This window comes from Lytechinus pictus, chromosome 6 (assembly GCF_037042905.1).
Source record: "Lytechinus pictus isolate F3 Inbred chromosome 6, Lp3.0, whole genome shotgun sequence".
In the NCBI taxonomy this organism is placed as follows: Eukaryota; Metazoa; Echinodermata; class Echinoidea; order Temnopleuroida; family Toxopneustidae; genus Lytechinus; species Lytechinus pictus.
Genome location: NC_087250.1, coordinates 25498316 through 25515878, shown reverse-complemented (window position 1 = coordinate 25515878; position 17563 = coordinate 25498316). Strand labels below are relative to the sequence as shown.

The following is a 17563-nucleotide window of genomic DNA, read 5'->3' as shown; positions in this document are numbered from 1 at the left end:
ATTTAGCCACTCCACACAAAATTTCGATAGCGACTGTTCATGGTGAGGGAGCAATTTTTTGTGACACATCATCACATGGTTTTATGGTAGTATCCTCTATAACTTAAAAAAATACATGTTAAAATTGAAAGTGTTAGTGGCTCCCCTCCCCCAATATCTCGGCTCTTCCCCATTTTCGAATTCTGAATCCACCACTGATTTGTCCATAAATTCTACTGATCCTGATAAATTGTTAGGAAAGGAATGAATTTATTTTATGCAACATAAAGAGTATTCATTACTATGTTTTCAAGTGTGCTCGTTCAACCGTGAAAATGTAAAAACTTCAGAAAGTGTGTGGTGATAATTATGATGGATGATAAACCAACACCAATTAGGTCACATTTGGAAAGAAATTTTCCTCTTATTCATTTTATAACCCCTTGGAATAACTCTGTGACATTGAAAATCATTTATTTCCTTTTTGATGCGTGCTCATCATCCATTAATAAACAAATCAATTTCATTTTTGCACATAATTCTGCCCATAGGTTGATAAACATTACTTTCAAATGACACTGATAAAGACAGCTTTGAAAGAGGGTTCCACCATATTAAATGAGGGGTTACATATTCTTACACAATGAGTTTACATGTAATGCCATTCTTCTCTTTCTTCCTCTTTCCCGCTCTCTCCATTTTCGAACTTCTTTCCTCTATATTTCCCTCTCCTCTCTCACTTTATTTATGTTTCTTTATCTTTTCTTGGATATCAGTCTTTATATCCATTGTCAATTATCTATCCAAATGATTCCTATGTTTATTGTGTATATTTGTATATATAAGTTGTCGCTCTTTTTTTTTTTTTTTTTTTTTTACAAAGTACTATTTTGTTTTTATTTATTTGCTTATATTCCTTGCATTGTATATGTGTATTGTATCATTTTTTTTTGTTTCGAACAAAATATTGGCAACTGCCAGTGAAGTTCTAATAAATTCAATTCAATTCAATTCATATTCTTGAACATATGCACCAATAGTGTACACAAGGTCTATGACAGAGGAAACCAACATTTTAACAAAGGTGAAATAAGAGTTTGTTTCATGGACTGATTTTGTTTCTTCTGTCAAAAGATTTTTTTCAGGAAACTTCGCACATGGTTCAGAGTGACGCTATACAAAAGGTGCGCACACTAAAATAATAGTTGATACCTCGCAGAGTGGGAACAAGGCCTTGAACTTTCTCACATTAGCAAAGGCACAGGGATTTCCCATAAAAATCATATCATATGAACTATGCAAGAAGGTTTGTGACAGATATCCATAGTAAGCAATTACATTTATTTCCAATAACGCAAAAAATGAGCTATTCATATCCCACATGTTTATTCAAGCGGGAATGTTTGATAAAACACCTTTGAATCATTGAAGCAAATTAATTTGTCATTAACATAACGAAAGGAAGTTGATAAGATAATTTCAGTTTCAAAAATGAAACAATACTTGTTCATATTCGATCATTTTTATCGATAGAAATGTGTAAAAAAGAATCAAATTATAGCAAATCTTGACTTGTGTTTATTCAACCATGGAATTTAGCATAAAGTTGTACCGTCTTTTAGGGAGTACCCTTTTCAAGCCTTCTGACGATTTTTCGTGATGAGAATGTAGAATTAGTTCTGATAAAATTGAATCAAATTCATGATATTTGGCTTGTGACTTTTAAAAAGTGACAATTTTGCCTCCTGGCAGTGCTACTAAACATGCTAAAGCATGACATAAAGTACATCCGTAACATTCACTCAGATGGTAGCTTATAAAATTACCTACACGCGACATGTAAAAATATATCGAGCTCAATCAGTGGTTCAGAAATTATTGATGTTTGTCTAAGGAGGGACTTGCTTTTTTGTTCTGTATTATTTCAACTGTGCCTTTTTTTTCCTATTTTCTTCCCAAAGAGGTAAAGGAACGTCTTTCGTTTTGTAATGTTGCTAATTTTTTCTCATTTACAAAGTAAAAAAATAAGTTTGGACTGCATTTTTCTGCGGTGATTAGTTTTGGTATTTGGTTAGCTAATAGAAATAAGACAGGTAAGAACTCGTGCGCTCCATGCCCGAAAACAATAAAACAAATCAGGAATTATCAATGTCTTATATAATATAACAAAATAAATGACATAATCCTTGTCATGATTAAAAATCTTTAATAATCATGTCATTCGTTGGGGTTATGTAATTTTCTGAGTAATTTTCACAGGAGTGAAAAAGAGAAAGAAAGGATTTTGAAAAGTATTTTGGCTGACAGTGTCTGAATTTTAAGACGAAAACAACAGCACATGTCCCGAATATACCAAAGTTGTTGTTTCTCACTGGAAATGACAATCAATGTAAAAAAGTAACGAGTGGTAATATTATATTTGTTTCATATAATACTATATTTACATAGTTATATTCAAACGAATGTTTATTTACCGATGGCCTGTTGTAGTCCTTGCCTATAATGTAGATTTTCTACGATCATCACATGATGTATCAATTTGAGTTTTTTATGGGGCATCGTAGGCCGCTACGGGCTATTTTTTTGTTTTATATATTTATATTGTTTAAAGTCATCTTATGAAATTATATGCTTGGCATCGTAGATTGCCCAGTAAAAGCCATCGTGAGACAACGATAGTTGTGACAAACTCAAACAGAAAATGCAATATGTATACCATCACCATGATCACCATTCAAGCATCCTTAAGTTTGCTGTTCGTAAAAACATAATTATGCAATTTGCAAGTCATAATTGTGATCTAGTTATGTATTCAATTTTTCTCCCTCATGTTAATTACAGAGCTCTTGGTACTTACGTTTTACTGGTATAGGATTGGTTTAACGTTAACTGGCATGAAGGGAATATTTATATATGGGGCTGACCGACTATGATAAGAAATAGCCAAATTTACGTATTCTGACTTTTCTCCCTTTCCCTTCCTTTATCTCGCTTTTCTCTTTGACTTTTTCTTACATCAAATATATAGCAAATTATATATCAAAACGCGATCACATCTTTTCTTCCACACTCACGGCATTTACTGAGTGCTTTTTGTTTTCTTCATAAAAAATGCTTCATTTCCTCATCGTCGGAGTATGATGAGAATTTAAAGTAAAATTAAATCACGCGTTTTGCCTGTTTTCAATTCAATTTATTTCACAATTGCATAATACGAAAATCCATACAACTACAGTGATAAAAGGCATAAAATACATAAGATCACACAAAATCCAGATAATACAAATGTGTGCAAACTTCGTCATATCGAAGGCAAATCCCAAACGGTTGCAAACAGAACAAAAACGTGTTTAAAACAGAACTAACCTAGGCAAAGACACACATAAAAACTTTTTAAGAAACAATTCACGAATCTATCATAAATTCTATTATTTTCGTTGAAAAGAGTTGAATGAATTATGAATCAGAGAAGAGCTACTACTACACATTAGATTTCAAATTGCATTAATTCAATCTTTCACTTATCTTTTGATTTATCCTGACACGTACATACTTTACCATCAATAATGATAGTAGTGTCAATAATGTAATATTCCAATGACACAGTGTAAAAACAGAGCAGTGACTTACATGGGAAACACGCACGTAGAGACCGTTGGATGATTGACCGTAAATGCGCTCGAGGTAAGAAGCCACCTTACCATTTGACATCGTCCCACATGTCCAGAGTCTATATTCATGAAAGAAAGCCATGGGTGCAAGAAATCAAAATAAGATGGGAAGTGTGTATCAGAATGTGTGCGTGTCTTGTAGGAATATCTGTATGGTTGAGGTGGATATGCTGGTAATATTGGAATGTTTTGTTTGGATGGAAGATTTTTTGTTAACTCTTCCCTTCAGAAATCAAAATTTATACTTGATAATGCAAAAATGTTTAAAACATCATTCCATTTGGAGTTAGCGCATTCAATAAATTCAATATTTATACTGAGTTTGAATTTGGAAATGATAACTGGTTCTTATCTGTCATTTCATTTGTGGTTTTTAATGTTAATAAAAAAAAAGAAATATACAATTGCTTTAACAGTTTGGGTAGTAGTAATGTTAGCCCTGGTGCTAATTAGTTACTGAGGGACTTATTGTAATGTTAACGTGCTTACGGATGTAACATATTATTTTCAATAATAATTCTAACAGAGGATACATAGGATTAAGATAATGATAATCTGACTGATAATGATAATCAATGCTAGATTTTGTTCTCTCAATACATCCAAAAATTATCATACAATAACCTATACACATACTACATGAATAGAGCAACTGCTTTGGATTGACACCTTAATACAATAACATAAAAATAAAATGTACTGTATTATGAACACTGTTTGTGAATCAAACTACTGATTTTGATTGATGTGTGTTAGTTATAATAAAAAATAATGTTTAAAGCTAGAACCTACATTACGCGCTCCATCGTCTTCACATGTCTGCAGCATTCAATGAGATAAACCAAGTCATCCTCGTCTGTGCACTTCACCCTTTTCAGAATGAGATACTCCAGGTTCTTGGTATGTTCCTTGATGAGCAGACCCAGTCCTCTCATTGTCTTGCTTGAAACGGTCTTCTTCTCTGATGGGAGTGAGTACGGAGTGTGAAGGTCAATGCGTGTGAGCTTCCGTCCTCCAGTCCGACGAAGACCAGCCGTGATATCGGCTATGTCTCCCTCTGCCTCATCGATAATGATATCGATATATACCAAAGCAGGGAGTGATGAGATTAACCTTTCATAGCATTGTGACGTCACTCTCTTAGTTGATATATCTGTGATGGATGGTAGCTCAGGAGGAGATGAGGAGAAACTGATAGATGAGTCTGAGATGTTGAGATGGTTCAGTGAGGTGAACGATCTCAGACAGGACCACACTCTCGTCGTCATCTCAGGAGACAGATGGCATTTGGTTATCTGAAGAAAAAAATGAAAACAAATTCGTGCATATATTAAAAATGTTGTTATATGAATAACAAAACGTTTTTCAAGCGTGATTATTATTCACTACTTAATGGGTGGATATATGCTACAGGAATTAACAAATTGAGTAATATATATCGCTAGTTAGTAAAAAAAAATGATGGCCTTATATATTGGATCTTTAGACATCTCGAAACGTTTTATTTCGGCGAGAAAAATGTAATGTCCTTACTTCGAGATTATGTTCTGCACGTTCAGTCACACAATAGAGACTACTTTATTAATTTTACATTTTTGCATTCGAAATTTCATAAAACATTGCACTACTCTTTTCATCTACTTGCTTTAATTTCCAGAAAAAACTCACAACACGATTTTTCAAGTATTTATATGAAGTTCAGTTTCCTCTGTTTTGTGTGATTGGTAATTTTTAATTTTGTGAGTATACGGATGGTTTATGTCTGTTTCGGTATTTTGGCGGCCACTTAATGTTTGGCACAGAGCCCTGGTTTTAACCAGCATGATGAAATGAATTACAACTATCGCGAATTTATTTCAGTTTCAATTTACCAGGGTAGCCCCTTCAGTTACGACAATGCTTTGGTGAATCCCCCCCCCCCCAAAAAAAAAAAATAATAATAATAATAAATAAATAAATAAATAAATAAATAAATAAATAAATAAATAAATAAATAAATAAATAAATAAATGAAAATAAAATAAATATATAAATAGATAAAACAATAAATAAATAGATAAATAGAATGCATGAAAAAAAGAAATGTCATAAAAGGTATATGTTGATTCCCTGGCACATATCTTGAAGGGGGAAAATATAACATATTACAGTGATTGATCTACTCCTGTGCTAGTACAGTCAAACTGTATTAACAGTTTTAAAAGGAAAGTTGACCTTGACAAAAGTTTATTGCAATAATTGCCAAAAGAATGGAAGAAAAATATTGGCATATTTTTTTTAAAGAAAAATCCATCAAAGAATAACAAAAGTATTAGAATTTTAATTATTTGATTTGTGACGTCATATGCCACAACTTTCCTGCATATCGTAACGTCAAAAACCAAGGAAATTTCATTTTCTCCGAAAATCTGAAATGGGTTTTATTGTACTTCGTTTTATTAATAGACAATCATTTTGCGGCCGTTAAAAAAATGTGACACCCACTCGTTTATGACGTCACATCTGCGAAATTATAAAGCTTAATACCTTTCTTTATCTTTTATGGAATTCGCTCAACCTTCACCAATATTTTTCAACTATTTTTGGGCTATTTTTAGCTCATCCGGCCCGAAGGGCCAGATGAGCTTATGCCGTGGCGTGGCGTCCGTCGTCTGTCGTCCGTCCACAATTAAAAATGCTTCTTTTTCGCCGTTTCAAGTTCGATTTCCATTTTCTGTTTGCTTTAGGTGGGGAATTCAAAACTTCTACACAGTATTTTGAAACTCGTTAAATATGCTAATTTATGCACATTTTTCAAAATTCACAAAAAAATGCTTCTTCTTTTTTTTTAATTGACCGATTTTGATTTTGTTGCTTTCATCTGGTAGAGCTTTATGAGGTTCACCAAACTTCTACACATAATTTTTTAAATTTTGACCCGAACAATTTTTATGCTAACTTATGCGAAATTAATTTATGCATATTAAAAAAAACCCCACATATAATGCCTCTTCTTCTTTATTTCTTGACTTATTTATGCTAATTTATGCAAAATTCATAAATCACCTGTAGAAAATGCCTCTTCTTAATTTGTTGACTAATTTTCAAAATGCTTCTTCTTCGTCATTTCAAGTCTGATTTTAATTCTGTTTGCTTTATATGATAGCATCAGGTGGGGGGTTCAAAACTTCTACACATAATTTTGAAACTCATTAAATATGCTAAGTCATGCGTATTTTTTAAAATTCACATAAAATGCTTCTTCTTTTTTAATTGTTGATCGATTTTGATTTTTTTTTCTTCCATCTGGTAGAACTTAATGAGGTTAACCGAACTTCTACACAGAATTTTGAAATTTTCAGTAGAAAATTATTTATGCTAATTTATGCAAAATGTATTCATTATTCACAGAAAATGCCTCTTCTTTATTTGTTGACCGATTTTGATTTTTTTTTCTTCCATCTGGTAGAGCTGCATGAGGTTCACCAAATTTGTACACAAAATTTTGAAATTTTGTCTAGAAAATTATTTATGCTTTTTTTTATATTTCAATAGTATTTTATTGATACTTTCCAATAAAACATATGATACAGATCGATAAGGATACATTCATACTTTTTGTGTTTACACATAATAATGCATATAACAAAGAAAGTACTGGTTCGTTACATACAATTAGTGATTCGAAGTGAATAGTGGCATAATACATTTCCATTTTCTTTGATGGATATACAACTTCCCCTTCCTTTTAGCGATGTGCATTTCTTCTGTGTACGAAGAAAACAACATTCTTTTAAAATAGTCAATGCTTGGCTTATTGTTACCGTTTATGCTCGTGTAAATACACCTCTTTGCTATAAGTAAAACATGATTCTTTATTTTAGCATCTTGTTTGTCATGTAAAAATCCAATAATTATGGTCTGCTCGCCTAGTGTTGAAAAATCCAACATCGATAAATAAGCCTTGAATTCATCCCAGAATATTTGTACATAATTACAATATTCTTTTCAACCCAAAGAGCATTCTGGTGAATCTTTTATTTTCATTTTATACAGCCTATAGTTAAAAAACAAAATGGTGTTTAGCACTTTGAACTGAAATTCTCTAGTTTTTGTATCAATGGTTGTATTTATCATTATCTTTCTAACTTTGTGTAATTCGGAATCACTTAAACTGTATTTACCCTTTAATCGACAAAAACTGAGAGATTGTTCTCTCTTACTTTTAACCAAATAATCGTAAAAGTTTTTGCTACGTATAGACTTAACTTCTCTAAATGTAACAGGCATTACTATATTGTCTTTTAGAAAATTAATTTCGTCTACATGGAATTGAATAACATTTTGATCACTGTTCATTTTTATAGAGTAGTATATTCCTTTCAGTAGCAAATAGTCATTGCCGTTTATGTCAAATTGATCTTTAAGCAAGTTATAACTTTTTAGAGAGCCATCTGATGTCATAATATGATGCCTGGATATAATCCCTTTATCAAATAGGTGTTGAGAAAAAAATAATTCTTTTGTTGAGCAGTATCTCTGAATTATTCCAAATAATCTGATTAACAAGTGATTCATCTTCTTTTGAGGAACGAATAAATTGCCAATTTTCCAATACAGAAATATAAAACGAATGGAGCTGTGAATGTAATAAATTGTTTTCAAAATTACAGTTAAGTAAAAATTTTCCGCCTGTTTTCCGTGTATAAAATTTGAAAATATTATACCAAGCTTGGTTGCTCCCATTTTTTATTCTTAAAATCCACATTAGCTGCTGAGCAGAAATTGCCGATTTAACATCAACCATTTTGAGGCCTCCCTCTTCGATCCGTTGAATAAGTACATTTCTCCTTATTTTATCTTTCCCTTTCCACAAAAATCCATAAAAAATTGTTTCAATTTCTTTCACTGCCCAGCTAGGTAAGATAATTGATGAAAAAAGATATATGAATTTTGATATCCCGAATGACTTAATGTTTTGTATTTTACCAAACAGGGTTAAATTTCGTTGTTTCCACATATTTAATTCTCGTCTTGTGGATAGCACTAGATCTCTAATTTTTCCCTCTTGGAGGTCGGCAGCATCATACCCAACATCTGTTCCAAGGACTTTTATATTTTCTACTGTGCTAACGCCATCAATACATTGGCCATCTCTGTACTTGCCAACTTTTAGTATTTATGTCTTTTCTTTATTAAAAATCAGGCTGGAACAACTCTGAAATTGTCTTAGTATTTTAAATAAGACTTTCACTGAATTATAATTTGAACAAAAAGCACAAAAATCATCGGCGTACATTGAAAGTTTGGATTCATATGATCCAAAACTAATACCTATGATCTCCCTTTCTTGTCTTATACGTACAGCTAAAATTTCGATGGCTATCAAAAAGAGATACGGAGATAAGGGATCCCCTGCCTTACACCTCTGGAAATAGGGAAGTAACCAGTAGAGAAGCCATTATTAAGTACACATCCCTAAATGTTACAATATAGTGTTTTGACCCACTTGATAAAAATTGGTCTACGCCAATCGATTCAAGGGCTTTAAATATAAATTCGTGATCGATCGAATCGAAGGCGTTTTAAAAGTCGATCGATACAATGTAACCATCCTTTTCTTTAGTATTAAGGTAAAAAAAACATATCATGTACATTCCGAATTGCCTCTGCAATATTTATTCCTTTAATAAAAGCATGTTGATCTGGATTGATTATTGAATGTATTACTTTTTGTAAGCGTGTTGAAAGAACTTTAGAGCAAATTTTGACATCAACATTCATCAATGAAATAGGTAGATAATTTTCCAAAAATCTTTTATCTTTGTTTGGTTTAAGTATCAACGTAACAACACTCTGTTTTTGACTTGAAGATAATTCGGATTTTATAAAAGAATAATTCAATGCCGCTACCAGAGGTCCAGAGGGCCAAACAAAATGTCCCAAAATCTCACATAAAATTATTTTGTGAATCCGTCATTACCTGGTGATTTTTCCGACTGGCATTGCTTTAACCGCTGCCTGACATTCGTCTATTTTTAATAGACCTTCACAACTGTTTCGGGATTCTTCATCCAAACGTTTAATCTCATTGTACAAAAATGATCTGGCATTAGAATCGTCCAACTCAACATGCTGTTTCAAGTACAATGATTTATAAAAATGTTTTATTTCTTTAAGAATATTACTTTCATCTTCTAGAACTTCATTTTGTACTTCAAGCTTACGAATGGTAGATTTGTTTTTATGATGCTTTTCAAGAGACAAAAAATATTTATTACTTCTTTCACCGTACTCTAATCCATTTGTGACAATTCTATAATATTCTTCTAATTCTTCTTTAGCTTTCTCATACTGTGAGATCTTATTCTTATCCCCTTCTCCGATGATATATTCTAGTTTTTTCACATTATCTTCTAACTCAACACGTTTCTGTTTAACCAACTTGGCTTTCTTTTTGCTAAATATTTGTGTCATTCTTCTAATTTTAAATTTAAGATATTCCCATGTAAATGCAGGATCGAATGATTCACATTCTTGTTTCCATATCTCAAAATCTCCCTAAAGGGATTCACAGTATTTTTCATCAGAACATAAAGAAGAATTAAATTTCCAATATCCATTTCCCGGTTTTTCTTTTTTCAAAGTAAGATACAATATAATCGCAGAATGGTCTGTGGCTATCGATGGTATGATATTAACATCAGACACAAAATCTTGAATCTCATTTGAGATTAGCCAGTAATCTAATCTACTCTGACTTTTTAAGTCATTCCTTCTCCATGCATACCTCTTCAATTTAGGGTTTTGGCGACGCCATATGTCCACCAGGTCATGTTCACAGAGCAGAGATATCAAATCTCTTCTACTTTCTTTTTTAATTATCTTCGGTTGTAATTCCAAGTCTATCCAATTGAGGATCTAGACAAATATTGAAGTCTCCGCCTAGCAGTAACACTGTTTCCTCAGTGTTCTCAATACTTTCTAATACCTCTTGTATACGATACAAAAAAAAATTCTGCTCTGTAACAATGTTCGGTGCATATATGTTTAACAAAACGAGTAATTTTCCTTCAACTTCAATCAAAATAAGATTTATAACGACCATTTTAGCACATAGTCAAAACCATTCTTAATATATATAAGGGTGCCTTGACTGCAATTAGAACCATGAGAAAAGAAAAAGTCACCTTTCATTTGGTTTCTCCAAAATAATTCCACTTCTTTTGTACTGTGTGTTTCTTGTAAGCAGAATATATCTGCCCTTTGGTTTTGCAAAAAAATAAAAAATTTCTTTCTTTTAACGTAATTCCTTATACATGTACCTCGTACATTGAGTGATATGATTTTAAAACTGGTCATACATAAAAGTTTTTTTCTTTGGTTTGAAAATCATTTTAATTAAACTACATCCCATATATACCACTTTGGAAAATAATTTTTTTCTACTATTCGGATCCTTGAATAAATTGATTCTTTGTATCATGTGTAGAGGACACTGTAAAAAAATATATTGCTCATAAATTGTACATAACAAAAAAGTAACAGCACTGATGATTAGCATCTGCCAAACAGTGTATGGAGCTCCATATGTGACACTCAGTGTTTACATTTTCCTTTGCAAATGATCGAACATGTTAAAGGTCGTCCGGCCTGATTGTTTTTAAAGCGCCAGGATCATCTTTTTTCCCTTCTTTATATTTGATGACACGGGGAACTGACCACGGAATAAAGGCGAAGTTTCCTGCAGCGCGAAGCTCGCGAACTTTCTTCATCAAGATCTGATGTTCCTTACGAGTCGATGGATGGACGTCGTCGCTTACGAAGATACGAGAATCGTTGACTTTAAGCGATTTCCCTTTCGATGACGCTGCTCGTAGAAAGGTTTCGCGATCGCGATATCGTAGGAATTTATGCTAATTTCTGCAGTTTATTCGTAAATCACAAAAAGCGGTTTTTTTCATTTATTGATCAATTTCAATTTTGTTTGCTTTATATGATAGCTCGAGGTGTAGATACAACATTTCAACACAGAATTTTGAAACTCATTAAATATGCTAATTTATTCATATATTTTCAAAACTCGCAAAAAATACTTATTTATTTGTTGATTGATTTTGATTATTTTTGTTCCATCTGAGAGCTACATGAGGTTCACCAAGGTTCTACAGAGTTTAGGAATCTTGACTAGAAAATTATTTATGCTTAATTTACATAAACTTTAATCATAGATCACACAAAAAAATGCTTCTGTGTCATTTTTTTTTAATCAATTTCAATTCTATATCCTCAATTTATGTCACCAATGTAATTCACTACAGTGTCAAATAGGCTGAAATTAAAATTTTGTTGCGAGATGCCGGATGAGCTCCACATCATTAATGCGCCAGTTATAACATTTTCTACTTCAGGGTAATATATCCATGCATTGACCACCATGGCATATAACATGTTAAACAAGGCCTGTATATAGTGTCATAAAAATGAGCTCATGAGATTAAGAATTAGATTGCGAATTGTGTATTTGGTTGCTTGTCAGCTGATGTACATGATAAAACCAGATACAATGTAAATTGCACATAAATATCAGATGTATATCATATACGTACATCATATTTTAACCATATCTTCTTCATTTTGAGGTGTTTTTTTTTTTACCTCGATGTGATGTCTCACCGGTCTATGTTTATGGGGACAGGTACCATGGTAATGCTGATCAAGAGCCAATCAGAATCAAGGTTCCGTGCAAGTCACCATTGGACGGCAAAATTAACATAATGGTAATTTTTTTAGAGACGGGGCCCAGAATAGCTACAGTGTAAATGCCATAACGCGAGGTTGACTATAATCCATCGGTAATATTTTCGTCTCACCGCCCCTGAATTAGCATATTTGACAAAACATATCTTCAATTTCCGAGACAAAACATATCTTCAATTTCTGAGGCATCTAATTCTAAACCCAAGAGGTCATTTCTATGACACTATAGTTTATACACGTATGTATACAGGCCGTGTTTTATGTCATGGTGGTCAATGCATGGACTTACATGTATGCAGTGCAGTATATACCGTATATACATATACTCTATAGCCCCAATGGATAATTGACATTTTTTTGTTTAATAAGATATGTTTCGCAAAAATCCGTAAAACCCAAAGTAGAGGAATAAAAGCAATATAGCTATTATAGGAAGCTACTTGCTATTGTTGAACTTTTATCATCTAATATCAAAGAACCCCAGGACGATGAAACCTACTTTTTGGCTGAAAAAAAAAACTCTAAATCTTTGTAAAATTTAGGTGAAATTACCTTTTAAGTCAACAAATAATGGTTTGAAAATACTAATTGTAGGAAAAAACAAATTGCCTTCTACCAAAAACACATAGACACCAAAACTAGAGAAAAAACACCAAATAAAGGACTCGTGGCCAAAACTATGATTTTTGGGGGTTGTGGATTCTGGCCCGGCACACTTTTTTCTCGGACCCAAGACAAAAAATATTCTCATTTCTTGATGAGACACATTACAAGGAAAAAAAAAGAACTGTTGCCATATTGAATTGACACCAAAAATATTTTTGACCCATAGCCCACTCCTATTAATACCCTTTTTCATGTTTAATGGAATTCGCTCAACCTTCACCAATATTTTAAATTATTTTTCTGCTATTAAAAAAAAAATCTTTAGGATAAACTTTCAATTTAATTATACGTACGTATTTAGAAATATGCTACTTTGAATAAAACCTGCATGCGAACAGGGGGCTAATAATTGCGTTTAATATATGTACTTTTTTCCTAATGGTGGGATCGTACAATTATGGATTGATTGAAATGATCGTTTAATGGTAAAGCGAATCTCGTGAAACATATCATTAAACTTCCAAACAATCAATGCTTACCTCTACCCTAAACGACGTTTCGAAGTTGAAAGACCAACCATCAAGAAATCTATATAATAGAGGAAAAGGCAAATTTATGACCTATCATATTGATGGGGAAAAATGTGTCGTCTGAAACATATCGAAAGCCGTATAATCTCTAAAGCTGTTTTAATTTTAGTAACGAAAAATGTTTAATAAATATCTCCCATCCCAATGAATTACCCTTTAATAGACCCCTTCCATGTATACTAATACTATCAAGCGGGAAATGACCAGTGGGGTCTCTAATTCATAGAGTTCGGTAAAAACCTTGAAAACCTTGTGGTCAAATGATTCACGTCATCAGTCATGATAATGCAGTATAATACAGATTTAGTTTTATCTTGTAAGGTCCAAGGTTTTTTTTTTCTTGCAGTACGCTATGTAAGCTAGTACTATAGAAAATTACGATTTTCAAAATTTGGTCAATGTGTAATAAAAAAAAGAAGTGATGACATTAATTTACTGGACGAAATGAGAATGATCGGTAATATTTTTATTGCTTTACTTTTACTCTTCACTCTTTAAGACAATGTTAATTAGAAAATTGTGAACGCAGTTGTAACTTTAAATGCAAATGATTATTGATGAAGAGTAGGAAAACAAGCTATTCTGAGAAAGACTCGCCACTTTCTATAAACTGTACTTGTTGTATCGATAGACTTGTGGTGGATTTCAATTCGCCTAATCTTTGTAGCTAATTCAATTTTAATCTAATCTCACGTTTACTTAAAGGTCATGATCACCTCAAAAGAAATTCATTTGAATCAATAGAGATTAAATCAGACAAGCATAATACTTAAAATTTCATCAAAATCTGATTAAAAAAAGAATGTTATGACATTATAAAGTTTTTCTTATTTTTCACAAATTAGTTGTATGCACAATTTAGGCACATGCAAATGAGAGAATCGATGATGTCCCTCACTATTTATTTTGTTTTTTATTGTTTTAATAATACAATATTTCATTTTTTACAGACTTGAAAATAAGGACAAACTTGACTGAACCATAAAATGTTAAACAATGGTAATTCAATATGTTCAGAGAGAAATTAACCTTTGTTTCACAGAAAAATGAGGAGAAAATAAGAACATGTCTCATATTTTTCAAAGAATGAAATACAAAAGAAATAGTGAGTGATGTCATCAATTCCCTAATTTGCATACCATTCGGGATGTGCATATAACTGTTTTGTAAAAATAAGCAACATTTTAAAATTTCATTATGACAGCTTTCTTGTTTATCATCGGATTCCGCTTTTGATAAAAATGTTCAGAGTTATGCTTGTTGTATTTCCCCCTTTTTATTCAAATCAACTTTTTGTTGGGTGGACGTGTCCTTTAACCCTAAATAGACTGGGCTATTTCGACGCCTAAGAAGACTGGGGGGGGGGGGTGATTCAGCCCCCCCCCCCCCCCTTGTGATCTCGGCCGTCGACCGCTCGATCGCGACGAAAATTTGCATGCGCGTTACCCATGGCATTATCTACATACTATGATATCAAATTCTGCAAAAAATTTCATTGCTCATTAATTATGCTAATTTATGCGTAAAATCATAAGTTTGCTCTAATTAATAAAATAATGCCCCTAAAATGCTAGTTTTTGTTTCACATACTCTAGATAGGCATCTGATCAAATTTATTTTTAAAAAATTCAACATCACATTTATTTTCTTATGTATTCTATTGTTTTCTTACTTTCTTATGTATTTCTCTGTTTTTCGACTTTTCTTTTTATTGTTTTTTAAATGGAAATTGTCGGGTACTTTATTTTGACCATAACCAAAATTAAATTAATTGATTTTAAGCAGTAAAAGGAAAAATAATGATACATGTATGAATTTTGGCTAAAAACACTATTTGCATTGGATTTGTACACAAATTCACGTTTTTGAGTAATTTTGTGTCTACATGCACTTACGAAATGTTGCGTAATTTCGGAATCGCGTACCTGGGGGTCACAATTTTGGTCTCAAAAGTTGCGCGAGACTTGAAAGTAAAAAGTCAGCGAGCGACGCGGTCAAAAACATTCAAGCGGCGGATTTACCGCGAAAAATGTCGAGGGGGGGGGGGCTGAATCAGCCCCCCCCCCCCCCAGTCTTTTTAGGGTTAAGAACAGAATCACCCCCCTAACGCTAACAAATGAGACGGTCAGAATTAAAGGAGAATGAAAACCTTGAAACCAGCTGAATCCATATCAAAGAGAAAAATCAAAGAAACATATTGTTGAAAGTTTGAGGAAGATTGAATGAATAATAAGAAAGTTATGAGCATTTGAATGTCGAGATCACTAATGCCATGTAGATCCCCATTGGCAATGTGACCAAGATCTGTGATGTCACACACGTACAACTCCCTCATTACTTTAGTACTTATTTCACTTATATTCTCACTTTTATAGAGTCTATCACAAGGTGAGGTGTTCTCTTTATGAGAGGACAGGTACAGAGGTTTCACAACATTATACCATTGATGAATCGTTTGTCATATGATTAGAATGAGCAAAAAAATATGTTTTGGGGTATATTTTCACTGTCCAAAAGGGGAGAGTTGTTCATCTGTGACATCATAGATCTTGGTCGCATTGCCAATAGGAGGATCTCCATAGCATTAGTGATCTCGACATTCAAATGCTCATAACTCTTCTATTGCTAGTCCTATTTCACTCAAACTTTTGTTGATCTTATTCTTTGATTTTTCTGCTTTCATAAAAGCCAACTTGCTCCAAGAGTTTCATTTTCCTTTAAGGACAACGGTCCACCCCAACAAAAATTGATTTGAAAAAAAAAGAAAAATCAAACAAGCATAACACTGAAAATTTCATCAAAATCGGATGTATAAAAAAAAAAGTTATGACATTTTTAAGTTTGGCATATTTTTCACAAAACAATTATATGCACATCATATGCAAATGAGGAGACTGATGACATCAATCACTCACTCACTATTTCTTTTGCAATTTATTTCATGAAATATGAAATATTCCAATTTTCTCCCTGTTGTCGTGTGAAATAAAGATTAATTCATCCCTGATCATGTGTAATTAGCATTGTTTTAATTCTATATCTTTCAATCAAGTTGGTCCTTATTGTCAAATCTGTAAAAAATGAAATATTGTATAGTTCAAACAATAAAAAAACAAAAGGAATAGTGAGTGAGAGACAACATCGACTGACTCATTTGCATGTCACTGAGTTGTGCATATCACTGTTTAAAAAAAAATAAGCGAAACTTTAAAATGTCAAAACTTTCTACTTTTCTTTTTTGATGAAATTTTTCGCATAAATCTTGTTTTATTTTTTTCTATTTATTCAAATCATTTCTGGGGAGAAGTTGCCTTTAAGGTAATTCTTATTGTCTAAGGAATAACAACTCACTCTAGTTTCAGTTGAGCCAATGATGCCAAGAATGCAAACGACTCGAGGACTTCAACAGGACCTTTCTTTTCCGGATGTAGAGCGTTGTCATGGTTGTGCAATTTAAGCATGTTCGGGCCCAAACTATTTTTGACGAAAAGCAGCCTCGGTCCTCCCTCTGTCTCATTCTGGAAAGGACTCTTCCGTGACGGGAATGATGACGAAGTTTTGCGTATAATTATTCGTTCGAGCTTCTGTCCCCCTGTCCGACGGAGGACAGATACGATATGGGCTATGTCCTCCTCTAAATCATCGATAGTTACATCGATATATACCATGCCAGGGAGCGTTGAGATCAGACCTTTATAGCACTGTGACGTCACTCCCTCAACTGATAGACTTCTGATGGATGGTAGCTCAGGAGGAGATGGAGTGAAATCGATAGATGAGTCTGAGATGGTTAGAGAAGTTAGCATCGGGAATGATTTAAGACAGACCCATAGTCCATCTGTCACAGCGGCTGTCATGATGGACTGCTCGAATTGTACACTACTAACCTATTCAGGGGACAAAAAAAAACAATGAAGTAAACAGCATAGGAAGGAAATGAAGAGCTCACTTGCAAAAGGGTTAGGTCCATTTTTTTAT

The 17563-nt window shown here is 32.9% G+C and overlaps 1 protein-coding gene across 2 annotated transcripts in view; it reads right to left on the bottom strand.

Moving 5' to 3' along the window:
- LOC129263960 (uncharacterized) overlaps positions 1 to 17563 on the bottom strand; it is a 39910-nt gene that overhangs the window by 2824 nt on the left and 19523 nt on the right. For both annotated transcript variants that reach the window (XM_064101276.1, XM_064101275.1), the window contains 4 exons: positions 16937 to 17472; positions 13535 to 13583; positions 4443 to 4945; positions 3610 to 3709 (listed from right to left, as the gene is read on the bottom strand). In XM_064101276.1, the coding sequence (XP_063957346.1) occupies positions 3610 to 3709; positions 4443 to 4945; positions 13535 to 13583; positions 16937 to 17472 (1188 nt within the window). The remainder of the gene's footprint in view (positions 1 to 3609; positions 3710 to 4442; positions 4946 to 13534; positions 13584 to 16936; positions 17473 to 17563) is intronic.